At 49.4% G+C, this 22,564-nt stretch overlaps 12 protein-coding genes and 1 non-coding gene across 13 annotated transcripts; 6 read left to right on the top strand and 7 right to left on the bottom strand.

The window, feature by feature from the left end:
- Positions 1-808: 808 nt before the first annotated feature.
- Positions 809-1,351, top strand: FOIG_06540 (uncharacterized protein; the record flags this gene model as incomplete). Its single annotated transcript, XM_031205635.1, has 1 exon — positions 809-1,351. The coding sequence occupies one exon, from the start codon at positions 809-811 to the stop codon at positions 1,349-1,351; it is 543 nt and encodes a 180-aa protein (XP_031064359.1).
- A 1,250-nt stretch (positions 1,352-2,601) lies between these two features.
- Positions 2,602-2,889, bottom strand: FOIG_06539 (uncharacterized protein; the record flags this gene model as incomplete). The annotated part of the gene is made up of 1 exon (XM_031205634.1): positions 2,602-2,889. The coding sequence occupies one exon, from the start codon at positions 2,887-2,889 to the stop codon at positions 2,602-2,604; it is 288 nt and encodes a 95-aa protein (XP_031064358.1).
- FOIG_06538 (uncharacterized protein) lies at positions 2,654-4,552 on the top strand. The gene is made up of 4 exons (XM_031205633.1): positions 2,654-3,063; positions 3,114-3,310; positions 3,363-4,058; positions 4,115-4,552. Exons 3-4 carry the CDS (start codon positions 3,520-3,522, stop codon positions 4,335-4,337), a joined length of 762 nt encoding a protein of 253 aa, XP_031064357.1. The 5' UTR covers positions 2,654-3,063; positions 3,114-3,310; positions 3,363-3,519; the 3' UTR covers positions 4,338-4,552.
- A 247-nt stretch (positions 4,553-4,799) lies between these two features.
- On the bottom strand, positions 4,800-4,892 carry FOIG_06537. The gene has a single exon. It is a non-coding gene; the product is annotated as a tRNA-Glu (tRNA).
- A 574-nt stretch (positions 4,893-5,466) lies between these two features.
- On the top strand, positions 5,467-7,937 carry FOIG_06536 (uncharacterized protein). The gene has a single exon (XM_031205632.1). It carries the CDS (start codon positions 5,811-5,813, stop codon positions 7,695-7,697), a length of 1,887 nt encoding a protein of 628 aa, XP_031064356.1. The 5' UTR covers positions 5,467-5,810; the 3' UTR covers positions 7,698-7,937.
- A 9-nt stretch (positions 7,938-7,946) lies between these two features.
- On the bottom strand, positions 7,947-9,238 carry FOIG_06535 (uncharacterized protein). The gene is made up of 2 exons (XM_031205631.1): positions 8,730-9,238; positions 7,947-8,681 (listed from the first exon to the last, which is right to left on the bottom strand). The coding sequence occupies exons 1-2, from the start codon at positions 9,078-9,080 to the stop codon at positions 8,070-8,072; spliced, it is 963 nt and encodes a 320-aa protein (XP_031064355.1). The 5' UTR covers positions 9,081-9,238; the 3' UTR covers positions 7,947-8,069.
- A 501-nt stretch (positions 9,239-9,739) lies between these two features.
- FOIG_06534 (uncharacterized protein) lies at positions 9,740-10,113 on the bottom strand (the record flags this gene model as incomplete). The annotated part of the gene is made up of 2 exons (XM_031205630.1): positions 9,740-9,798; positions 9,846-10,113. The coding sequence occupies 2 exons, from the start codon at positions 10,111-10,113 to the stop codon at positions 9,740-9,742; spliced, it is 327 nt and encodes a 108-aa protein (XP_031064354.1).
- A 384-nt stretch (positions 10,114-10,497) lies between these two features.
- FOIG_06533 (uncharacterized protein) lies at positions 10,498-12,088 on the bottom strand (the record flags this gene model as incomplete). Its single annotated transcript, XM_031205629.1, has 4 exons — positions 10,498-10,872; positions 10,920-11,765; positions 11,815-11,892; positions 11,942-12,088. The coding sequence occupies 4 exons, from the start codon at positions 12,086-12,088 to the stop codon at positions 10,498-10,500; spliced, it is 1,446 nt and encodes a 481-aa protein (XP_031064353.1).
- A 1,203-nt stretch (positions 12,089-13,291) lies between these two features.
- On the bottom strand, positions 13,292-14,588 carry FOIG_06532 (uncharacterized protein). The gene is made up of 2 exons (XM_031205628.1): positions 14,435-14,588; positions 13,292-14,353 (listed from the first exon to the last, which is right to left on the bottom strand). The coding sequence occupies exon 2, from the start codon at positions 14,125-14,127 to the stop codon at positions 13,579-13,581; it is 549 nt and encodes a 182-aa protein (XP_031064352.1). The 5' UTR covers positions 14,128-14,353; positions 14,435-14,588; the 3' UTR covers positions 13,292-13,578.
- A 125-nt stretch (positions 14,589-14,713) lies between these two features.
- FOIG_06531 (transcription initiation factor TFIID subunit 5) lies at positions 14,714-18,179 on the top strand. Its single transcript, XM_031205627.1, has 4 exons — positions 14,714-15,230; positions 15,560-15,742; positions 15,790-16,595; positions 16,644-18,179. The coding sequence occupies exons 1-4, from the start codon at positions 15,072-15,074 to the stop codon at positions 17,770-17,772; spliced, it is 2,277 nt and encodes a 758-aa protein (XP_031064351.1). The 5' UTR covers positions 14,714-15,071; the 3' UTR covers positions 17,773-18,179.
- An 80-nt stretch (positions 18,180-18,259) lies between these two features.
- FOIG_06529 (uncharacterized protein) lies at positions 18,260-21,186 on the top strand. Its single transcript, XM_031205625.1, has 3 exons — positions 18,260-18,942; positions 18,997-19,980; positions 20,030-21,186. The coding sequence occupies exons 1-3, from the start codon at positions 18,304-18,306 to the stop codon at positions 20,186-20,188; spliced, it is 1,782 nt and encodes a 593-aa protein (XP_031064349.1). The 5' UTR covers positions 18,260-18,303; the 3' UTR covers positions 20,189-21,186.
- On the bottom strand, positions 20,226-21,138 carry FOIG_06530 (uncharacterized protein). The gene has a single exon (XM_031205626.1). The coding sequence runs from the start codon at positions 21,011-21,013 to the stop codon at positions 20,534-20,536; it is 480 nt and encodes a 159-aa protein (XP_031064350.1). The 5' UTR covers positions 21,014-21,138; the 3' UTR covers positions 20,226-20,533.
- Positions 21,187-21,220: 34 nt separating the features above from the next.
- On the top strand, positions 21,221-22,399 carry FOIG_06528 (uncharacterized protein). Its single transcript, XM_031205624.1, has 2 exons — positions 21,221-21,546; positions 21,596-22,399. The coding sequence occupies exons 1-2, from the start codon at positions 21,360-21,362 to the stop codon at positions 22,219-22,221; spliced, it is 813 nt and encodes a 270-aa protein (XP_031064348.1). The 5' UTR covers positions 21,221-21,359; the 3' UTR covers positions 22,222-22,399.
- The last annotated feature ends 165 nt before the right edge of the window (positions 22,400-22,564 follow it).

The raw sequence follows: 22,564 nt of genomic DNA, 5'->3' as shown, positions 1-22,564 counted from the left end.
GAGCGAGGCTCTACCCAAGGACGAACAGCAGTATTACAAGTGCTAGGGCTTCAAGCCTAACCTCTATGATTACAGAAGGGCTTGCCGCGGCAGATGCCAGGCCTGTGTCGCAGATGATATTCGGCATGATCTATCAAAGTTCATCAAGAGGTCGCTTTATGGTCTGCGCTCAGCGAATCAGGTGCTGGAGAGAACGCAGCAAGACATCAAAGTATGGATCTTCACCGCACAGGACGATACCGCCAGATTCTGAGCCGTTATTAGAAAACATTGGTGAGTTGACAACTGCGATATAGTGGTTGGTTATCTTAACAGTAAGTCAAATACCCCTTATAATTATTCCTCTTATCTAATGCAATAAGCCCAAGTCTAGGGGCAAGAAGCAGGCAGACCCTAAACCGGATCCGAAGTCAACTAAGAGCAGCAAAACGCCTATTACATCACGCAAGCCTACCCGGGATGTGTGTGACGTCTCCCATTTCTCAATATGTCAAAGTATTCAAGCCCAGATACTCCACCAACGCAAAGCAGTCGTAACTCTGCAAGTCGCATACAATGCTAGGTTTTTCTCTATCCCAGTAGAGTGCCTTCTTCCAGATTCACCTACTCAAACATGATGTCTTCCCGATACCGACGCTGACAGCGTTATTGACAATCCTCTAGGCTCAGAGGATATCATCAGTTATCACACAGGGCACGGACCGTATGTTCCAACCTGACTTTGGAAAAGAGACGATGATCGAGGCAATACCCTGAAAAAAGACCTGGGAGACAACCAAGACGAGAAATTGGACAGTTCAACAACACCATGCTGTTCCGTCCCACTGTCCTCGTGCAACATAGATACATTGGCTTGACAAGAACAGCACCCCTTCTCACAACCGCTCTGGTTCCCAGATCAGAGATACATCAAACACCAAGAACCAGAGTATGTTTCGAGTTACAGGCTGGGAAGAATAATACTGACTTTTATGTTCTCCGCGTTGTACCGAACTTTAGGGGAGCTCAGTCGAAGAGTGCACAGCGGACCCGGAATCTCCGCTATCGTCTCCTGAAAGTTGTGGCCTTTATTGGGGATAGCTCTGCTCTGACCCCAGCAAAGTCGAGATCAAGAGTCATCTCAAGTGGCCACGCTCTGGCTCTCTACAAGGCAGCGATTCACAAACTATCTACGGCTTGTACCAAGGATCTATGCAGTGCCAGCGTCTTTTCTACATCATCGGTCGACCACGCCCCAGACGACATTCCGCTACTGCCCCAGGTCACACACAAAGTGCAAGGTGGCTCGTGGAAATACGCGGTTATTCGTCTTTGCGCGCTGTATGAGTACCGCGATAGTGTCCCATCATGAATGATGGATGCCGTCGATCGAGTGGGCAACATCACCCACCACACGCCCTTCAAGGAGGAAACCTTGTCTCAGATTCGGGTTCAGTTCATTAAAGGGTTCAACTCAACCCGACCATCCAAACGATGCGACTATCGCATGTACGATGGAAGAAACAGTAGAGTTGTGCAACCAAGGACCCCCAGAAATTCCGATCGTCGTTTGTGGAGCTACGGATCACCGGATGACCATCTCTGGTGTTCTTGATATCCTTAGCTCAAGGGATTCGCTGGACGTTCATGACGTCGAGAAGCTCCATGAAAAGAATATGCTCGATATGATGCAGGGGGCACCTGTTCCTTACCAACCATTCCTCAACGACCCCAACTCTCGAATTCATGAGCTGCATAGTATCAATCGAGGAAGGAGCTTTCACATCATTTCAACGGTTCAAAAAGGGGTCTCGCGACAGCTTTTTGAAGCTGTGGAATCCCTCATTCACTTTGCTCTTTTAGTATCATAGCGTGCATTTCCTCCAACCATATATACACCCCTGCCATGGCGTTGTACAATGTTTGGGCTCGAAGAGCGTGCGGCGAGGACTTCCGCTAGAGGCATCAAGACACGTTACTGTCGCCGCTTATCAACGTGCTCACTTTTTGCGCACACACCACGCAGGCAAAGAAAAACCAAGTCTGCTTTGATTTGAGTCACTGTAACTGCAATTCGCAATCATACCCCAAGATCATCACTTGGCATTATCACAATACGATAGGAGTCGTTATGCTCCTCAGTCTCGTCTGGCGTATTAGTCGTTCTTCAGCAGATTGAGGACTGGTCCACTGGAGAAGTACCTGAGACGGTCAAGGCCGGCAAGCGGAAGCTGCAGGAGGGGTTCACGACCGCTACGAGGATCAAGAAGCCTCGTACTCTTGACTCAACTGATGAGAACCAGAGGTCAAAGCTAGAACTCGCCAGGCGAAAGGTGAAGCCGAGGCCAAAAGCGGAGACTACGATAACGACACCAACATGGAGCAAAAGAAGAAGTAGGCTCACGGCGACACAAGACTGATTCGGTCTACAAAGGAGATGGCTCAGGCTGCTTGCAGGTCTTATACAAGGAACAATGTCTTTTAGGTACTCAAGGGTATGTCAGTAGAGTAACAGAGTATCAAATAGCTTTCAGGTTCTAGTTCTATCTGTTTCTTGTCGCCATTTCTTTATATGTCTCAAAGTGAGAGATTTGAAGACATATTAGTCTGGGAGGCCGACCATCATATGACGTTGCCCCTCACGAACATCTGCAAAGGCCTCCAAACCTGCCAATGAGAGGTCATCCACTGCTCATCCGTAAACTCGCCATTGATCAGCATAAATACCCAGTGGCTCTTCACTTTCTTCTGTCCCTCCTTCTTCCTCTTCATCAAATTCGCTTTTGTACTCTCGAGACCTGGTGTCCCTCTAATAAACCCCCATGTGTTAGCACCGCCAGCAAGACCGCGATCTGCCTGACAACAATATTGGTAGCTACGACTGTTGTCGGGCACAGCATTACTAGCCATCTTTCTGTGCCCGACGGCATTTTTAGCTGCTAATCTTGCTGTCGGGTAGACCGCGGTTTTCCTGGCGGTGCTGGCGGTGCTGGCGATCCTCCAAGCTCATCCCGCATGATACTTGGTACCTGTCATGCGTGGTGAGCTTGGATGGCCATCTTGAGAAGACAAGTGCGCGCGAACGTGAGTGATTGCCAGGGACCTTTTAAAAGGAAACTTAACAAGCCCTTTAGGCTGTATTTCCTAACATGCCAACTTTGGCCGGATCTTGAGGACCTATAGTCCTGTTGTCATTGTGCAGACACATGCATATGTAGATCTTCAAGATCCGGCCAGATGCTTTGGAATGCGTATCAGCAACGCGCGCGATCGAACTATCTCAAAAGAAGTTATTGCATTATTGCGTATCGTGTCTTTCCTTTTTGTTTTGGTATGTCGGCTTTTCTTACTCCCTCGATGTGGCAATGGACTTACAGTGTCAGCCAACACGATTCATGGACCCGGATAAGTCGTAAAAAGGTGTCCTGTTACTTTCCTCCTGTGAAATCCTCTTCGCCAAATACCTCTAATTCTCAAATTCCCAACATATATCTCCTGGGCGTAGCCACTGGTGGTAAGGCCCGTCCAGCCCGACAGACAATGGAAGGTCGGAGCCCCGACGATGGTCTGCTCTCCATGAGTGAAGAAGACTTCGTCTTAGACTTTGCAAGCGATGACCTGGATAGCTTGCCATGGAATGCTCCATATGGTACGAATGACGCAGCGTTTGCCGACGTACACCAGGAAACAACATTTTCAGATACAGTCGACTCAATCAATTCTAACTCATTTGACATTTACTCCGATCACATCAACCCAATTCTAAACAACACTCAGGAGCTACCAGCTCTAGATACTACTTATTTTGATATCTTACTTATGAACTGGGACTTCATGGCGATGCCCACCGATCCCATCACTACTACCCATGCTGGTTCGATAACGACCACAGAGCAATCCAATTGCTCCACTACTTACACAAGCTCTTCCTCACCAATGACTGAAAGCAGTCCAATAGGACTGTCACAGTCGCAAGTATCCGACCCCTTATCGACAAAAGATGCCGAGAACGTATCAATTACAATAGCCAGAAGACGAAGAACGAAGATGGAACCAGGCACTAGACCCTGTGACTTGAAGTAAGCCATCCTGACCAGATTTACACCATAATTTGTATGTACTAACACTTATTTAGAAGACAAAAGCGAAAAGAAGATAAGCCTGAGAAGTGTCACATCTGCGAAAAGGGGCACCAGTGGAAGCGTGATCTGGAGAGGCATTATCGGAGTAATCATCCAGATGAAGCAGCCAAGATGGGTCTCAGTCGAAGCAAGCCTATATGTAGGCACTGTGGAAAGGACTTTGCGAGACGGGATCATTTGAAAAGGCATTTGAAGAGGAAGCACGGGGGTGATTGAGCGTGTGAGCTATTGAGTAAACCTACTTGGCTGTAGTCTCCTTTGTCTTGAGTTTTAGTTAGTTGCAACGAATAAGTACAGATGAACCGGTCATCGCTCTGTATAAGTGAGGTGTATAGCCCGCTCAGACAAGATTGTACATGTTCCTTCGGTGGTAGAAGCCCTGTTGGTGAGGAGGCTGGTCTAAACTTAGGACCTTGATCCTAACTTACAACAAGACTTAGGTAAACGCGTAAGAACTTGGTAGACTTTTTTAACAAGCTTATTTCAGCTTCCTGCATCAAGGTCTGAAGTCGTTTTAGACCAAACACCTACCTACTACCCCTTAGTCACGCTCTATTCGCTTCTCACCTCCGGTATCACAACAACATCGGTTCCATAAAGCCACGCCCGATGACAAAAAGAGAAACGAAATGCAGTTGGTAACCAAGAAAAGACCCAAGAACGGCAAAAGATTAAGGTCTCCGGTACAGGGAATCGAACCCTGGGCTCCGCGGTACTGATCCCTCAGCTGAAGATGAGAGCGCGAAATGTTAGCCACTACACCATACCGGACGTTGCTTGGAAATAGAGTTCGGATTAGTGCTCTATGATTCCCACAGGTGGAAACGCAGTACTATTATTGGTCTCCATGATGGCAAGAGTCACTTCCCAGTTATCATTATCATTGCTCTTCTCTTCTTCTCCAAAATATTAGCCTTTCATTTGCGCTGTGCGCGATAGAGCAAGCTTAGCTCGTGCTCAAGTCAGGTTGGCAGTGGCAGTGGCAGTGACAGTTACACAAGCCCAGTCAGTCCCCCAGCAACGCCGCTGCCCGTCGTGGGTAAACAGACTGTCTTCTGCTTCTTGCTACTCTCCTCCTTTTTCGTGTTGACCCCTCTTTTTACCTCGTCAACACCCAGAGTGCATCTTGAATCACATCAACAAGCGCAACATCTTGTTTCATTTTCGTACAAGTGAACGAAGCTGTTACAGAGTTGCTGGGGTGGTTTTGGAAGATACCATATTCCTTTGTCGCTCAAAGTGCTCAGAGGTACAGTCGCACCCGCCCGCCCCCTTTTGCACACCCTTAGACAAACAGACTTCTAGAATCGCAAACTGAAGTTTGCAGCCTGAATCAGCGACATCGATACGCTCGTATCACCCTGTATGACTATGTCTTCCAGTGAAGACATTCTTTCTGTCATGTCGCTCGACGACGAGCCTCTTCAACGAGCGCCCGAAGGCTACTACGTCGCGAACGAGTGCCCGAATGGAGCGGAGCAGTTCACTTTCACTTGTCCCTACATTCACTGCGATGGCTGGATCTTTGTCTCTGCCGAAGAGTGCTAGAAGCACGAAAAGAACTGGCACCAAGGTCCCTATGCGTGCGGGCAATGTCATGTGAGCTTTGCTGCTCAGCCTGCACTCCAGCGACATTCCAAGGCAAGCAAGCATGATATCCGGTGGTTGTGTGAAGATGAAGACTGCGAGATGGTAGGAGAAGCTTTTGAGACAAATGCACTCTTTCGCGAGCATGTTCGAAACTCAAGCGGTCACAAGTACTGGCTTGCGGGTGACACTGCAAATGATAACGACTCGGTGTTCACACCATCTCTCAACTCTAGTCATCAGACCGCAGAAGATGATGTTTTTGGGCCTTTCGCGTCAGATGGAAATATCTGTAACGAACCCTGCTGCCGGCACTACGGTACAGATTACAAGTGCAAGTCTGAGTTCAACCGCCACGCAGACACAGGCGCTCATCGAACTGCCGCAAATCTGAGCAACGTCTTGCTCTCGAGCATTCCTACTGCCTCTGCACTCCAGGCCGAGCAGGAAGGTCTTCGATCCTTCCGATGCAATTCTCGCAGCTGCCACCGACACGGGGAAGTCTTTAGTACAGCCAAGGCTTTCTTCAACCACCTGAAAGACGACGAACATCGCGACGGATGGTATGTCAAATTCGACGACGATGACCTCGATTACAGTAGCGATAGAGATGGCTTGCCTGGAATTCAGTTTTATGCTGGTGGCAAAAAAGGCAGATGTGTCAACGAGAAATGTCCCCGGTTTCGTTTCCAGTTTGACTCTTATGGCGCTATGAAGCAGCACAGCAGATCACTCGGTCACGTCCGGGCGGAAGAAGACTTGGGGTTGACAGACGCGGACGAATCAGGCGAAGAAGTCTGGAAGAAGAGCGCGGTACATGGCATGGAGGTTGCGGAGGATGGATTACTCTGGAAGTGCACCAAACAAGGCTGCAAGAAGTTCAACGTTGTCATCAAAGGGCTTGGAAATGCCAAGAGTCACTACAACTCTGATACTCACCTCACGGCCGCGGAGGAGATCGCCACTTCATCTGATGAATCCGTCGAACATATCGAAGGCATGGAGTTCTTGAAAGACGGTGACGGCTGGAGGTGCCTCAAGCGCGGTTGCCGAAAATTCAACAAATTTTTCCTGCATCTGGGCAATGCCAAAAAGCACGCCAGCGGTGACAGCCATGCCTTGGCTGAGGAGCCCGATTCTGCAGATGAGAACCTCGACGGGCTGGATTACTCGATGGAGGAAGGTGTCTGGACTTGTGTTAAACCTGGCTGCAAACGAATTAACGCTATCTATCAGCATCTCACCAGCGCCCGAAAACATGCCAATGCGAACTTCCATGCTCTGGCTGAGGAGCCCGCAGAGGAAATCCTGGAAGATATCGAGGGCATGGTGGTCTTGGATGGAGAGAGTGCTTATATGTGCATCAAGTTCGGCTGCAAAGGCTCAGGCAAAACCTACTCTAACGTCCGCTCTGCCAAGCTGCACGCGAACGCTAGACCTCACATGAAAGCTGGCGATATTTCAGCTTTCATGCCTAATCAGTTCAACATGGACTTGTTCGCAACCCCGACGCGAACTCCGAGGAACCTACTGCTCACACCCATGGAGACAGAGGAATCGACCATTGTTGTCACCCCAGGGAGCCCTTCTGCTGGTCGTGGAACCAACCCTGCGGGACATCCAGCTGGCGCCCGAAACGGTACCTCTGCTCGGACTACGAAGATGATTCGACTAGGAAGGTCTTCGGTGACCACAGCCGGGAGTAGTAAGCATGAAGTGCTAGAGAGGAAGAACCGAGAGTTGGAAAGTCGTGTTGCCAAGCTGGAGATGCAGATGGGCCAGGTCCTCGGTTCGCAGAGTCCTCAGATCCAGAACAATGCGCACTATCAGAACTCCCAGGTTCATCAGAGTGCGCAGTGGTTTCAGCAGATCCCTGAACTTCCTCAGGCTCATGAGACTACATGCGCGCGTGTTGAAGGGTTATCCAAGTTTGTGCGGGCAGCGTACCGTCCTAAGATGTCGATGCCCGTAAACGAGGATGAACTGTGAGAGGTATTATTGTCGAGTTTACAAACGAGGGGTGGAATGCTCTCAAGTGAATAAGATGACATGTCGAAGGAAAAGAAAGGTTGATGTTTGATGTTGTCATTTTACAAGATTGATCGGGAATTTGTGATGAAAACAATTGCTTTTAGATACTGGCTGTGCGTAGGGGTCTAGATACAAGACATGATCGAGAATCAAATCTGTGCGAGTTCTATCCCATTTCACCAGAAATATCCATCTTCATCTTCAGTCTCCCGCAAAATACCATTCTCCGCTTCAGTCTGAGGAATCTGTGCTTCTGTAGCACTCCCGGGGCCATCAAGAAAGTTCTCAACCCTTGTCGTCGCCGCTCCCATCTCGGTCCTCGGCTTCCAATTATTCATCGTCGCTAGCCGTGAGTGATAAGATCTCCAAATCATCCGCCACATCATCCAATGTCATCTCTTGGTCCTCCTCAAAAAGCTCTCCAGTGCAAATGAGTCGACCTCCAACAATCTCGAGCTCAATAGCTCCATCGGTTCCAAAGTGCCGTTCGTAAGACTCTTGATCGATAGCCAACTCCATCTGGGGAAGGTCCTGAATCTCCTCGTCATCTTCGGCGATGTAAACTTCGAGGTCAACAATAGAGCGTTGGGCCAGGACGCCCATGACTTGAGCGCCGTGGAAAATGTTTGGTTCGTCGTCATCTGAATCATCATATGACGGCTCAGGGTCGAAGATGTTGGATGTTTCAATCTCGTTGTCGGGGAGTTCATCGTCATTTCCAATCACCACAAACTCCATATCGGAGTCACTGCCGTCGTCAGTAGTTTCGGCATCATCTATGACCATGAGCGTGTCATCATCAGAGTCTTCGGTGTTAAGGTTAACAAGGGTTCCTTCAGAAGTGTCTGTATCTTCATGGATGCTGCCTTCGGGGGAACTGTGGTCATCGTTCCCTTCATCATGTTCGAGCAGAAACGGGATCGCTTCTTCCGATACAGCGCCCTAAACTGGCAGCAAGTTCAGTCCGATCCGAATGTCCTCCAGCGCAACACCCTGGGCTCTCGCTTCGTCCAGCTTGCGGTTGCTCTTCCAGATGATATCCCTACGGACCATAATGCCAGCCTCCTGAGCTTCAAGAAGATTCAAGGCATCACCTTGAAGAGCATCGTGCAGAGACTCTGCATCAGGGTCCCAAGTGCGGCCAGTCCATGTAGGAAGACAGTCGTCTCCAATAGAGATGTCACTGAGGGTAACCCCCTTCTGTTTCGCCTCCTCGAGGCGGTGGTTGGAGTTGTAGAAGACGTGGTTTTTGAAGTCTGCGGTCATGAAATTGAGGAGGACGGTGTTCAGAATTTGTTGGGCCGCATTTTGTAGAAACGTGGAAGGCGATGAGGTGCTCATTTTATGATGGAATGGCGAGAGTGCTCCAAGATGAGATTTTGTAGATGTAAAGATGAACCTACCAGCTGTGAGAAGAGATAAAAAGAAATGTGAGTTAACGCTTGAGCTCAAAGAAATGCGATTTTGGTATTCAATATTTGGTGGGTTGTGGTGCGTTGAGCAGGATAGAGATGAAGGTGGAGGTTGTGGTTGTGGTTTTAAAGGTAAGTGAATCACGGCCAATCCAGAATTCCAGACGGACAGCCGCCAACTGTCTCTTGTCTCTGCATCATTGTGACATAGATATCTATCCAGAAACGGCACCATTCAATTTTCACCGTCATGGGTTCCGCAGACACAGTTGGAAGATTTATTATCATTTTCGTTGATCTTCATAAGATCTACGGTCTCCCTTCATATGTAACTTTGGGACCTCGACCTTTGGCCTTATGGAAGTTGGAGCGCAGATTCCTCCGTGTGGCCTATAGCAATGTTCCAGCCTCGCCCAGTCCTTGATCTCAGGGATGCCTTTCGTTCTGAAGTCTCGTTTTGGGTGAGGTTCGCCTCGTGGTGAGTCTACTCGCAAGCTGTTATCGTCGTTGCAACAGCCCCTCTTTGGAACTCTTCATCATTTGTTGTTCGTTCGTAGTTGTGTCTTCCTTTCCCCCAGCAACTATCCCTCACTGAATATCGCCCATCTCAACCTCCTCAGCCTTCTCGCCTTCAACCTCTGGCGCATCTACCCAAGTCAGCACTCTATCCACAACCATCCTAGCAGCAACTTACCCTTCATCTCCGCCTCGCCCTCGGCTTCCATCTTTCTCTTCATAGCATGCGCCAGTCTCTTCTCCATCTTGCGCGCCTTCTTAGCGCTCAACTTGGCCCTAGGTCCACTCGTAGGCAAAAGACCTGGCCTTGCGCCTCGTGTAGTATCGGCCTTTGCGACCTTATCCTTGGGTGCTTGTGATCGCTTGCGTCGCTCCTTGCGGGCACTTGAGGCGCGCGCCGCAAGGCGGTTCTTGGAGGGGCCGTTGGGATTGCCGACGGAAGGCATTGTGACTATATGTGTTGGTTGTGGTGATGGATGGAGGTTTTGCGATAAGAAGTTCTCAACTTTTTTTTTTACGGGTCGAAAATCTCGGTGGAGGTTCGGTAAGGAATGCGCTAAAGTGTGCCCCGCCGCGGGGATCGGCAGAGCTGCATGTTCCAGAACGCCTCCTCCAGAGAAAGTCAAGACATGGAGACAAAATATTTTCATGAATCCCAATCAATTGCGCCTAAGTAATACAATTCTGAAAATGCCGCTTCCCATGCCATCAAATAGTCATTTCAACATCATACACAGGCCATCAAATGACGCCAAATACCCCTATGAACATTCCAGGTATGCGCCATCCCGTCTCGAAATATACATCTCACGAGAGATCATAGTCCTCCCTTAAGCACGAGTTTGTTGGTTTCGTCCAACAGTAGCTGCGCTATCCTCGCTGTTGGGTCCGAGCATTCTTCGACTAGGATCGTCATCGTCGTCGCTCATCAACCCATCTAATTCGAATTCTTGAGCATCTCGGAGTTGACCGTCTTCCACTGCGAGACCATTTGCGTAGTGGTTGTTGCCGAGCTCCTTGGTGTCCAGGACAGGATGAGCAAGGCGGTCCCATAGACCAATGAGCATGTTGACGAAAAGGAACATTATCGAGGCAAGCGAGTAGGTAATAAGGATATATGAAACATGATCCATGGCCGAGCCAGCAACAAGATTCATTTGCTCCTCTGTAGCACCCATGAAAAGGAAGCCAGCGGCATACATGAACTGTAAACGTTAGCTGAGTTTTTACTGCAGAATACTATTCGTCTTACAAAGACAGGAACAAACTGGAAGCTGTTGGCAGTTCGACCATCTTCTGAGATGGAGTGTGCGTCCCTGAGGACAAAAGCAATCTCAATGATACGAGTAATGCCCACGACCATAAGAGTGTATCCAAACATCGTGTGCGTAGCAGCACTGACCATCAGCTCCTGGGGATGCGCAGACATGGCCCAGCCTGTGATGAAAATGACGAAGCCGGGGATGAAGTTGCGCTTGGGGTTTCCATCGCGGTCCTTGCTTAGCCAGATACCAGCCAAACCAGCGCACCACCAAATGATTCCCATCGTCGTATGTTGCCAATCGTTCTTAACCCAGTCTGTACCCCAACGATGCTCGGTAAAAGTGTTGACGCAGCCCCATGCAGCGATCGCAACGCTATCGTAGAACTCTTGCGAGCGACCATGTCGTCGGATCCAGAGCTGGCCAACAACGAGGATGATGGTGAGAAGAATTCCGTAGGCGATGAAAGCACCACCCATAATAAAGTGAGCGGCGCATTGTCCAGTATGATCTCCTTGACAAAAGCCAAGAGCTGTGATTCCACCAAAGATCATCTGTGTCCATGACAGAACTGGCATAAGCTTGCCGATGAAAGAATGGCATGGACGGATCAGCTTTCGAATTCTGCCATTGATGCCTTTCTCCCAATGTCCCTTGAGGTAGAGTCCGAGAACAACCTGCGCGGCGAGGAGAAGCTGGAGAATGTGGGCAAATTTGCCATGGACGTGATTCGGAATGAACTCGCGGCCCTTATGCGCATGACCAAGGAAGAAGCCAAGAATAGCAAGAATGGTGCCGACGGCTTGGGTCGGAACGTGCCATCGATTCTTGGTCATCTCGTGGATGTCAGTATTGTGCCAAGGCTGAGTAGGTTTGTTTACTTACACCCAAAACCATACCGACAGGGAAGATAACGCCGTACGCTAACATCTGAATGAAGATGTGAATCCACAATACCGTATCCTGCTGCTCGTCAGCCGCTAACTCAAGTTTTCAGGCCTGTAAAACGCACCAAAGGTTCCAAAGAGACTGTTTCGCCTTCAGGAATATGGCTTGCATCGTGGTCGTGGGCTTGTACAGCTGTGACAAGAAGCGCAATTGTCGCTACCTTGGACAGCGAAGGCGCCGCAATGGCCTTCATTCTATAATCGCTAACCATGACCGTATCGTCCTCAAATTTCCGTCAATATCACGATCCAATGTCTCCGTGCAAAATTGTGAGCAATCGCAGGTTCGGCTCCGTTCTTCCCGTCGCAACAACCGTCGGTGGGGGATCGTCGATGTCTAGCGGCGTCTAGATGATTCAATTGTAAGCAGCAATCGCTGGAAGATCGTGGTTCGATAAGCGAGTAGATAGGGAGATTCTGAGAGCAGAGCAAATAAATGACTGCGTTTGTACAGCGAGGCAGAATAAAACTCCTCTAGAGAGACCAAAGATGAAGAAGAAGAAGGAGATGAGGAAATTGGGCAAACTCAAAAGTTGTTTCCTCTTTGTCGGTTCAAGTAAAAAGGCCGCCAACCTCTCCCACTTCCCACCTCGGGCCCTCCATAAAACTTGAGGTTCCAGGGGGCTCCATCGATTGAGGGCGTCATTCCGGAGCTTTCGGCAGCCTGTCATTACACAAAGCGCGATGGCGATTGGTTGCTTTTGATATCAGGCGTGGTGCTTTCCCACTAATTCCTGCAGCGCCAGGGGGGTTGCCGGAGCTTTATTGTCCGCTAATAGAGCAACGTGCGTCGACTGGGTCCGATATACCCGAATCCAAGAATGCCATGTTTGCACTCAAGTCTTGGTCCTCTTGGACCCAAGAGTCTGAAGTGAAGTATTTTCATGAGGAGGAGCTTGTTAGACGTCTGGTCGTCAACTTGAAGGCATCACCTAAAATTATAAACAGAAGCTCTTGAAGATGCAGCTCATGCATTGATCTCACCATCTCGTAGTAACGGGAATATACTGAATCCGGTAGATGAAGAACATCGCTTGTTCGATGGTTGGAGTCGTCCCCAAGAATTAGAAGTCTTGGCATTATCCGAAACTGACCACTGATTTATGGGACTTCATTTTACAAGTGCTGTGTTTAGATGTCCGTATATCCGTCCAGTTCTTTTCTCAACATGCACCAGTACGATACTACCTTGCCCTAGCTACCCTAGGAGAAGGTAGAGTTGATAGCGCATCTGGCCCAGGTACCACGGATTTTGATTCCATTCATTGGATGGCTCGTATGTGATCAAGTCTATGCTTTTGGTGATGGTCGATATTCCCAGCGGGTTCTGTCAACTCAACTATGAAAGCATGCTTCACCTCTAGTGAGACTAGGATTCAATGAGACAATACTTGGCACCTATTTGACACACCCGGTCTTTGTTGAATGTTTTTTATTGGTACGAAATATTCACTTTGAAGTTATAGAGAGATCTGCCATAATCTGTAATTAAGAGCTTCTGAGTCGGTTTAGGGTAAGCAATAACACAAGGCTTGACTTGCAACATGAAGTTCCATCATTAATGGATTTGTGTTGTGCAGCAAAGGTCTTAAAGGGATGTTTCCTTTGGAGTGCTATCGGAATGACCGGGAACATGATGGTCCCTTTCCTAAACCTTCCATCAAAGCAACATTGCATGTACAATCCAGGTCGGAATTCCATTCTATCGTGATCCCGACTCCAGCTTCGCTTCCTTCTCCTTCAGTATTTCCTTAGCCTTTCCCCAGAGCTCTGCCTCCATATCCCTCTCAACTCTTGTCCCCCGACTGTTCAGCCAACCTGCTCCGATGTTGCCCACAGCTCCCACTCCGTTGGGCGTCGGTTGTGGGATAATGGGACCCGTCTTATTCAGACGAGGCGGTGGAGCAAGACTGATGATATTGGCTTCTTCGAGTGCCATGACCTGGCGTTTGATCTTGACGTCGACGGTGTGAAGTGCCCGGAAGAATTGATCTGTCGCAGAGGCGAAGGCCTCTTTTTGTGTACCAGGATCTAGTGATGGCTTGGTAGGTTCGGCTGATGGATCCATGTTCTGGTCGGTTTCTGTGGATTTTGGTATTGTGAGTGCGTTGAGTGCTGTGGCAGTGTGTTTCATGAGCTGGATGATTTGTTGGTCGATGGCATTGAGCTGGCGGATGTTCTCTTCAATGGTGAATGGCTCGTTGCGTGATGATTCGGCACCAGCCATCTCGACATCATTTGGGGAAGCCATGACCGTGACCAGAACTTTGAGAGCTTTTCGTGTATGTATGCGATGAAGTTGATGATGAAGTATCCTTGGATTTATGCTCAAACTATCGGCTGAACACAGGGCTCAGCTGGAACAGAGTCTTGTGATGGTTGAAGTTGAACAAATACTCCGAAAGTATGATCGGGCTTCTAATCTCCGAAAAGGCTTTATGTTATGCAAGCAGATGAATAAAATGTAAGAGAGTTCTCTATGACAGTGAAATTGAAGTAAGTTGAAGTGCAACCGAAACGGATCTCAATGAATGAAAGACGTGGTGAGAGGTACGTACCCGCTGTCGCTCCCAGATCGCAGCGGCGGCCCGTGCGTGCGTGCTCAATCAATTATTTCAACAGTAGCACGATTTGTTGGGATGAACGATAGGCAAAAGGCTCCCAAGGATCAAAAAGGGTAACAAAGAGATATTTGGATATTTCAAGTTGGATATTACTGTGCGTGCCACGCTCTTATTGCCTCGTAGAGTTCAATATCATGTTGCGCCGCTTAATCATCGGTTAACCTTCAGGCGCGCTCTGCTAAGCTTTGGCGCGTTTGATCATCCACGATTCACTTTAACTTTCAGCATTATTGAATCGAGGTTACAACTCACACAAACCTGAGGATCTTATCGTCTTCTTAGCTACAATCATTCATCTTCGAGCCTTTTTAATTCACAGATAAATCCAGCCTACCAAATCTTTCGAATACCCGACAAAGAAAAACACTGCCACAGACTAGCAGTTTGTGACCTCTCATCTCATCACCTTGAAGAGCGACAGGAGCTGGTCCCCATCCGAAAGACACGGCTGGGGAATGACATATCGCTGAGGGACACTCTCTCTACCAGCGTGTGGCGTAGACAGGCTGGATCGAACACCTAGGCTCCAATACAAACCCGGCTTCTTCTCTAATAGTCACTGCCCTTCACCATGTCTGGGCCAGCACAAACACCAGGTGCCCCTCAAGCGCCGGGCTATCAAGGGCCTGCACCAACACCTCCAGCTCCAACACACACAACAACAACCGCAGCGACGGGCCAAAGTGGCTCATCCGGAGGCCCAATGTCGAATCAGAACCTCAACCAGATCGTAAGTCATTTTTTACTCGTTTGCTTGACTCTACATGGTTGTCTTATTCCATTACACCACCAGCCTAACGGCGACCATTATATCATTTTTGCCAGTATCACAGAACCCCCTTGGCACTTTCCATGACAACGCAAATCAAGCATCGGCCATATTGCACATTGTCTCTATGTAACCTGTCCAGAGTGCTTACCTGAACTTTTCATGGTCTTGAGTCGCAGTAATGCAGACTATCATCCATCCATTACAAACACATATATTTGATCAGCGCGCGCATCATAATTATGATGGAATCTGGCTTCAGACATACACTTACTAAAGCCCATGCACAGGTCACGGACTACTTGCTCAAGAGGGGGTTCAACCGGACCGAAGAAGTGTTTCGTCAGGAATCTAAACATCTTGGCCCCGATGGCAAGCCTATCTATCAACTGGCCAACCTCGGCCCAAAAAAGTACCAACGAGCCTTTGGGCTTCTACGTGAATGGGTCGAGAACAATTTGGACATTTACAAGGTATGCCATGGCCATCCTCCCCCTGTTTCCTTTGCTGACAACTCCAGTTCGAACTGTCCAAGCTGCTGTGGCCCGTCTTCGTCTATTCTTTCCTGGAACTTGTCCAACATGCCTACACTGAAGATGCGAAGGCTTTCCTCAGAGACATCGGTCCTAACTTCCAGCCAGTACACGCGGATGATCTCAAGACCCTTGGTACCATTACACTCCCGCAGCACATCAACGAGAACCCCATGACAAAGCTGTACCGGGAAAACAAGTACCGAATCCCTCTGAACCAACATGCCAGCGGCGATCTTTTCAACTTTCTGGAACGCGAATCTGATCAGGGTGGTTCCGTGATTCGACAAGTCCTGGCAACTTATTGCCAGATTGACTCTACAGCTCGTGGACCTATTACCCCCTTCAGTTTCGAAGCTGTTTACAGAAGGTCAAGGAACATGGAGATAGAGAGCGTGGATACCAATGAAGGTATCCCGGGCGTCAATATTGGTTTGTCTAACAAGGACGTTCTCGACCCAACCGCTCCCCTGAAGCTTGGACCCCTACCTATGGATGCCGACCTGCGTGACGATGTGCGAGCTGAGCTTGAGGAAGAGGAGCGACGAATTCCGCCACCTCCCGGGAAAACATCGCTAGTGGAGGAATTCGACCAAAAAATCAAGCGTGAGGAGAGCGCAGATGCCCCAAGCAGAGCAGAGTTACCCTTACCACCCTCGAGGCCGAGGGACATTATGCTAGAAATGCAAAAACTTCGAGAGAATCGCGACCGATTCAAGATCGATGGTGCGACGGGAGGCGTGGGAGTCCCTATCAGCGCATGCATGTTTACATTCCATAACACGCTTGGAAGGTGAGTTTTGACAGCCCTGTGGGAACCGCTGATACTAACCAACTACAGTGTTGCCTGTATGGACTTCTCCAACGATGGACAATTAGTGGCAGCTGGTACCACGGAATCTTACATTCGGGTTTGGTCGCTGGATGGTAAAGCCTTACCCACGATGAACGCGCACGAGAAAGAAGCGAAGTTCAACAGCCGCAAATTGATCGGACATTCTGGGCCTGTTTACGACGTGTCCTTCTCCGATGCTGTTTCTGGCCCTCCGCAGAAGCTCTTTGGCGACGAAGGAAAGTCGAACCCTGCTATGGACACGCGACCGAAGCTGCTACTATCCGCATCTGCAGATGGCCAGATCCGTCTGTGGTCACTAGAGTCTTGGAGTTGCCTGTGTCTATACAAGTCCCACGATGGACCTGCTTTCAGGACACTCTGGGGTCCTCATGGACACTATTTCATCAGTGGAGGATATGACAAAGCTGTTCGACTGTGGATGCAAGATCATGCTTCCCCTCAACGATTGTTGGTTGGGCATGACACGGCCATCTCAGCGCTTGCATGGCATCCTAACGGTCTCTATGTCTTCTCCGCCTCTGATGAGACTGACAAGTCGATCCGTATGTGGTCTGTCGTAACTGGCAGCTGTGTCCGCGTGTTTACAGGCCACAACGAATACATCACCGCCATGGAATGCGCGCCAAATGGCAAGATCCTAGCAAGTGCCGATTGTGCAGGTAACATCTTCTTTTGGGACCTTGAGAAAGGAACACGCATCAAGCGGTCACGTGGCCACGGTAAGGGCGGAATTTGGTCACTCAGCTTCAGCGTTGAATCCAACGTGCTTGCTTCTGGTGGTCAAGATGGCACAGTCCGACTCTGGGATGTCGAGCTGCCTTCTGATCCCCAAAAGGCGAGCCAGCAACAGACAGGCCTCGATGCAACAGCAACAGGGGCCGATGGCACAAGCGCAGGAGGCACTGTTGGTGAAGCTTCTCGAGTGACGGCCGGAACATCAGGACCAGCGGGTACCAGCGGCACCACTGGAACTCATAAGAAAAAGAATAAGGAGGTGATGATTACTCCCGATCAGATCAGCGCGTTCCCGACGAAGAAGACACCAGTGATGAAGGTCAAGTTTACACGGATGAACTTGGTCATTGTAGGCGGCTGTTACGACCCCGAACGTTAGGAGCGGGAGGCAGTCGACCTAGTTGCTCGCGAGAAACGGCGAAGGCAACAATTTGCCGCTAAGTTTGGAATAGATTTGGGGCTGACGGCGAGACCTCGCAAATAGTCGACGATGAAACTGGGTCAAACAATCAGGAGAGGCGCAATGGGCTACCTTCACATAGCAGTCATGACCACAGGTACTGAGAATATACAGCGAGGGCAGGATGATTCCGAATTTCGAGACCAACTGAAGAGGCTGGTTTCAGTGAACAAACTGGAATAGAGAGCAGTCCGCAGGAAATCGTATTGGGGCTGATGTCATCCTTTGCAAGAGAGCATGGATTTCCTGTAATAATAGAATCTGAGTGATAACTACGAAATACTGCGAATCTATTTCCATATTTAATTACTGATTGCATATCTGAGTACTCTATGGTAGTCTTTGAAGGCGTGTAAGTTGAAGCTGGTTGATATAACGATACGTACCTGCCTTACGGGGAAGAGTGGGGCCGTCTCCGCTGACGTCCGCCTGCGTGGAGAGCGAGGGTGCATGCTCCCCAAGCTTCCAACCTCTACCTCTCAAGCCATTCTATCAACCTCGACGACTATAAATCTTAACAGAGGTAGCGTCTCGCGATCGCATTATTTAGAAATGGACGTCGAAGAATCGCCTTGGGCCGACTCGTCACAGGCCGCATCGCAACAGGCATCGCAGCCTGAAGCCGCGGCCTCGCAATCGTCCAACCCAGCTCCCTCCGCTTCCTCATCGGCCCCTCGTCCATCAAGAGGACCTCGTCGCCTGGTCGCTCAACCCACACGTCTCGAAGCTGTCGATGATCCTCTTGGTCCTCTCGGCGCCGCCACCGAAGACAATGGCCCTGCTCAGGATGCCCCTCCGGTGCCTCCGCAAAAGGAGCAGATGGTGATTCGTACCACCATGCCTCAAACCCAGCAGCAACGACGACCTGCGGATCCTCACCATATCGACGATGATGAGAACGATGGGCCAAAAGCTCCTCGCGCACCTCCTCCCGTTGAGGCTGCCCAGCCCAGTGCAGTTAGGAGCAGCAATCAGCCGAGCGTTAGTGTTGAGCAGGCTGCCAAGCCCACGTTCCAGATTACGGTTGGAGATCCTCACAAAGTTGGTGATCTGACAAGTTCCCACATTGTCTATTCCGTTCGAACCAAGGTATGAAGCGCCGGCCTCCAATTAACTCAATCAAGTACTCACGCAGAGAAATAGACGACTTCCAAGGGATATAAACAGCCCGAGTTCGAAGTCAAGCGCCGATATCGCGATTTCCTTTGGCTTTACACTACTCTTCACGGCAACAACCCTGGAATTGTGGTTCCACCTCCTCCTGAGAAGCAGGCTGTCGGTCGTTTCGACAGCAACTTTGTTGAGAGCCGACGAGCTGCTTTGGAGAAGATGCTCAACAAGACCGCGATACACCCCACGCTCCAGCACGATCCCGATCTGAAGCTTTTCTTGGAAAGCGAAACTTTCAATGTGGACGTCAAGCACAAGGAGAGACGGGAACCCATTCCTACCGAAAGCAAGGGTGTGCTTGGGTCTCTAGGTATCAATGTTGGAGGTGGTAACAAGTTTGTGGAACAAGACGATTGGTTCCATGATCGCAAGGTCTATCTTGATGCTCTCGAGAATCAGCTCAAGGGGCTTCTTAAGGCTATGGAGACCATGGTCGGCCAACGTAAGATGATGGCCGAGGCAGCTGGCGACTTTTCGGCTTCCCTTCACGCGCTCTCCACTGTCGAACTGTCTCCCTCGCTATCAGGCCCTCTCGATGCTCTTTCCGAGCTCCAGCTTACTATCCGAGATGTGTACGACCGCCAGGCACAACAAGATGTTCTGACATTCGGCATTATCCTTGAGGAGTACATTCGCCTTATCGGTTCAGTTAAGCAGGCGTTTGGCCAGCGACAAAAGGCGTTCTATTCATGGCATGCTGCGGAATCGGAACTACAGAAGAAGAAGGCTACACAGGACAAGCTCTTGAGACAAGGTAAGAGTCAGCAAGACCGACTCAACCAAATGAGCGCCGAAGTTGGCGAGTCAGAGCGCAAGGTGCACCAGGCCAGACTTCTATTCGAAGATATGGGTCGGTTGATGAGAAGCGAGCTTGATCGATTCGAGAAGGAGAAAGTGGAAGATTTCAAGAGTGGTGTCGAGACATTCCTTGAAAGCGCAGTTGAGGCGCAAAAGGAGGTGAGTACAGTGAAAGCAGTGAAGATAGAAGCGTGCTAACATGTTACAGCTTATTGAGAAGTGGGAGACATTCTTGATGCAGCTTGACGCTGAAGACGACGAGTCAGTATTTTATAGGCCACCAGTATACCAGCAGCAACAGCAGCAAAAGGGGGGCGATACTGCTGTTGACCGTGCTCGAGCGAGGATAGACGAAGACTCGGACTAGATGGACCGGGCGCCGGTTTCCCCAACGCATCTTGACGGTTCTATCTGGTAGCGATGAGGTTGAGCTCTTGATGGGAGGAAGAATTATATTCACGTCCACAGAGATGTTTGACTATTGATCAGTTCCGAGAATCGGAGACACGTGTTTTTTATATCTTACAAGCCTCGGGGGCTTTATAGCTGTTGTACATATCGAACCACCCCCCATCCACCTCATGCTTCCAATTCTCGGATGTCCTCAATAGTAATTTATACAAGACTCATTTCCATCCCAAGTTGGTATTGGGTCGTTACGGTTTTTGTGATAGCGGTTCCTCCTCTATTAACAACAACATTGTATCATTGTTTACTTTCTCTTCTTAGCCTGCTTCTTAGGTCCTGAATCCCTCATAGCGTTCGCATCTTGTGATGGCGCATATCCAGTGATAAGATCCGCATAACCTTCATCAGCAGCCTCAGCATCACCTTCACCCTCCTCAGCGTGAGAAGCATCATAGGCACGGCCGTAACGTTCTCGGAAAGCAGCCAATTTACCGGCCTCATCAAGCTCGACGTTCTTGAGTGACTTCTCAGATGGCTGCCACAGCAATGTGTTGCGTGTGTCCTTTGTAGCGCGGTAAATGGGCAGTGGTGAAGTCGTTCGCATGGTGTATGAGGAGCCGTCGGATAGAGTGACGAGCTGAGTGAATGTGTATGGTCGGCGTGGTCGAGGAATGAATGTGGCATGACGGACTTGGCCGAGGGAGTGGCGGGTTGGTGAGCATGGTGTTGAGAGTGTTGTTCGTAGAGGCGAGAGAGTCGCCGGTGACACTGAGAATTTGGCCATTGTGAATTAGAAGCGCTACTATGAGCGAGGCCGTAAAAAGACGAATTGACGGCCCTGACAGCGATGAAGACCGTAGATTGGTGGTGAAGCTTCAGATAGGTAGGCTTGAAGTCGATCGGTAAAATTTAGGATGCGAGGTCCGAATGCGGGTACACCAAGCAGGGGTTCTGGATCTTATCGATAAGAAAATACCATTGTTCTTCGTCATTTCTAGACCGGCTCGGCCTCCGACTGCGAACAGGTGAAATAAAAAGGCGCCTTTTTACACGAGGCGATTTTACGTCCTCTTTACGGTTTATTTGAGGTTAAAACAAGTGCATTTGTTGATAATGCGCTGTGGTGGGCAATGAACAGCTCCCGAGCGATGCGCAATGGCTGTGCGACAGTACTTGTCATGACGAGAGGCGGGACCAGAGGATTCAGTTCTTTACAGAATACCGAGTGCTTAGAGCGTTCAATAAGAGGCTTGGGTGGTTGTGGAAGATATAAGACCTCTCTGTCGGGGTCTTGTTCGCCGCAATGGGCGCTGCATCGTGAGTGTTTCTGCCATGGCCTGTTACTCTAGCTAATGCTATACTGTAGATAGAAGAAGAAATCACACAACAGCTACTGCACCAACATGGCATACATCCCCAGCCAAACCTCCAACCGTGCATCCGACGAAACAAGTCCCTCTCCCCGAACAACTCCGCTCCATCATGCGGCTTCTTCCCCACAGCGTCGTTGTCTGTACATCAAATCAGCCCGGCGATGGCCCTCGTGCCATGACAATGTCATCTTTCACATCATTAACACTCGCACCTACACCTCTCGTCACATTCAACATTGCCACGCCGAGCAGAACACTAGATGCTATAAGAGCAAGTGGTGGATTCAACGTACACGTGCTATCGGGGGATGAGCGGGGTGCAAATGTTGCGAGTCACTTTACAAAAGGCAATGTTGGGGGGAATGCATTCAAAGGACTGGCTTATTCCCAAGAAGACGATGAAGCACCCGTACTAAGAGAGGACGGCGTCATGTTTGCCCTTCGGTGTAGGGTACTCAAAGATGCGCCAGAGGGGGGGCTCTTGAGAGTACGAGATCATGTCATTGTGGTGGGGGAGGTTGTAGAGATGGTGAGGGTAGGAGAAGAGGAGGATGAGGAGTTTGGACTTGTGTATGCGGATAGAAGGTATAGAGAGGTTGGAGTGGTGTTGGAGATGTAAGTGAGCGGGATTGTATCAAAAGCTGGCTAGAGTGTATAGTACCCTGTATAACATGGGAATTCAAGGTTTGGCGGAGAGCACGGAGTTACCGTGTTTCTCGAAGATTCATGATCAATGATAAAAGATTACGGATATTCTGGAATAGAAACAAACGATTTTGTGCTGTAGGATTGCGTGTAAGTTTGGCTCCTCGCTTGGATGTTTTGAGGTGGATATCATGGTCACTTGATGCTCCATTGGCAAACTGCCAAAGAACAAACCAGAAGAGTCACAAACAATATCCAATTTTAGCAATTAAGCCTACAGTTTACCCAAGATTGATGGAAGCTGAGCATTTTGCTTA

This window comes from Fusarium odoratissimum, assembly GCF_000260195.1.
Source record: "Fusarium odoratissimum NRRL 54006 unplaced genomic scaffold supercont1.9, whole genome shotgun sequence".
Classification (NCBI taxonomy): Eukaryota; Fungi; Ascomycota; class Sordariomycetes; order Hypocreales; family Nectriaceae; genus Fusarium; species Fusarium odoratissimum.
This window is presented reverse-complemented; position numbering and strand designations above follow the sequence as displayed.

Bases quoted from the DNA above. Each gene is read 5' to 3' on its own strand.
- FOIG_06538 (XM_031205633.1), top strand. From the start codon at position 3,520: ATGGAAGGTCGGAGCCCCGACGATGGTCTGCTCTCCATGAGTGAAGAA. The intron at 4,059-4,114 runs GTAAGCCATCCT...ACACTTATTTAG, and splicing joins ACTAGACCCTGTGACTTGAA to AAGACAAAAGCGAAAAGAAG.
- FOIG_06536 (XM_031205632.1), top strand. From the start codon at position 5,811: ATGGTAGGAGAAGCTTTTGAGACAAATGCACTCTTTCGCGAGCATGTT.
- FOIG_06535 (XM_031205631.1), bottom strand. From the start codon at position 9,080: ATGAGCACCTCATCGCCTTCCACGTTTCTACAAAATGCGGCCCAACAA. The intron at 8,682-8,729 runs GTTGCGCTGGAG...CTGCCAGTTTAG, and splicing joins ACGAAGCGAGAGCCCAGGGT to GGCGCTGTATCGGAAGAAGC.
- FOIG_06532 (XM_031205628.1), bottom strand. From the start codon at position 14,127: ATGGCTTCCCCAAATGATGTCGAGATGGCTGGTGCCGAATCATCACGC.
- FOIG_06531 (XM_031205627.1), top strand. From the start codon at position 15,072: ATGTCTGGGCCAGCACAAACACCAGGTGCCCCTCAAGCGCCGGGCTAT. The intron at 15,231-15,559 runs GTAAGTCATTTT...GCCCATGCACAG, and splicing joins ATCAGAACCTCAACCAGATC to GTCACGGACTACTTGCTCAA. The intron at 16,596-16,643 runs GTGAGTTTTGAC...AACCAACTACAG, and splicing joins TTCCATAACACGCTTGGAAG to TGTTGCCTGTATGGACTTCT.
- FOIG_06529 (XM_031205625.1), top strand. From the start codon at position 18,304: ATGCTCCCCAAGCTTCCAACCTCTACCTCTCAAGCCATTCTATCAACC. The intron at 18,943-18,996 runs GTATGAAGCGCC...GCAGAGAAATAG, and splicing joins TCTATTCCGTTCGAACCAAG to ACGACTTCCAAGGGATATAA. The intron at 19,981-20,029 runs GTGAGTACAGTG...AACATGTTACAG, and splicing joins CAGTTGAGGCGCAAAAGGAG to CTTATTGAGAAGTGGGAGAC.
- FOIG_06530 (XM_031205626.1), bottom strand. From the start codon at position 21,013: ATGGCCAAATTCTCAGTGTCACCGGCGACTCTCTCGCCTCTACGAACA.
- FOIG_06528 (XM_031205624.1), top strand. From the start codon at position 21,360: ATGAACAGCTCCCGAGCGATGCGCAATGGCTGTGCGACAGTACTTGTC. The intron at 21,547-21,595 runs GTGAGTGTTTCT...GCTATACTGTAG, and splicing joins GCCGCAATGGGCGCTGCATC to ATAGAAGAAGAAATCACACA.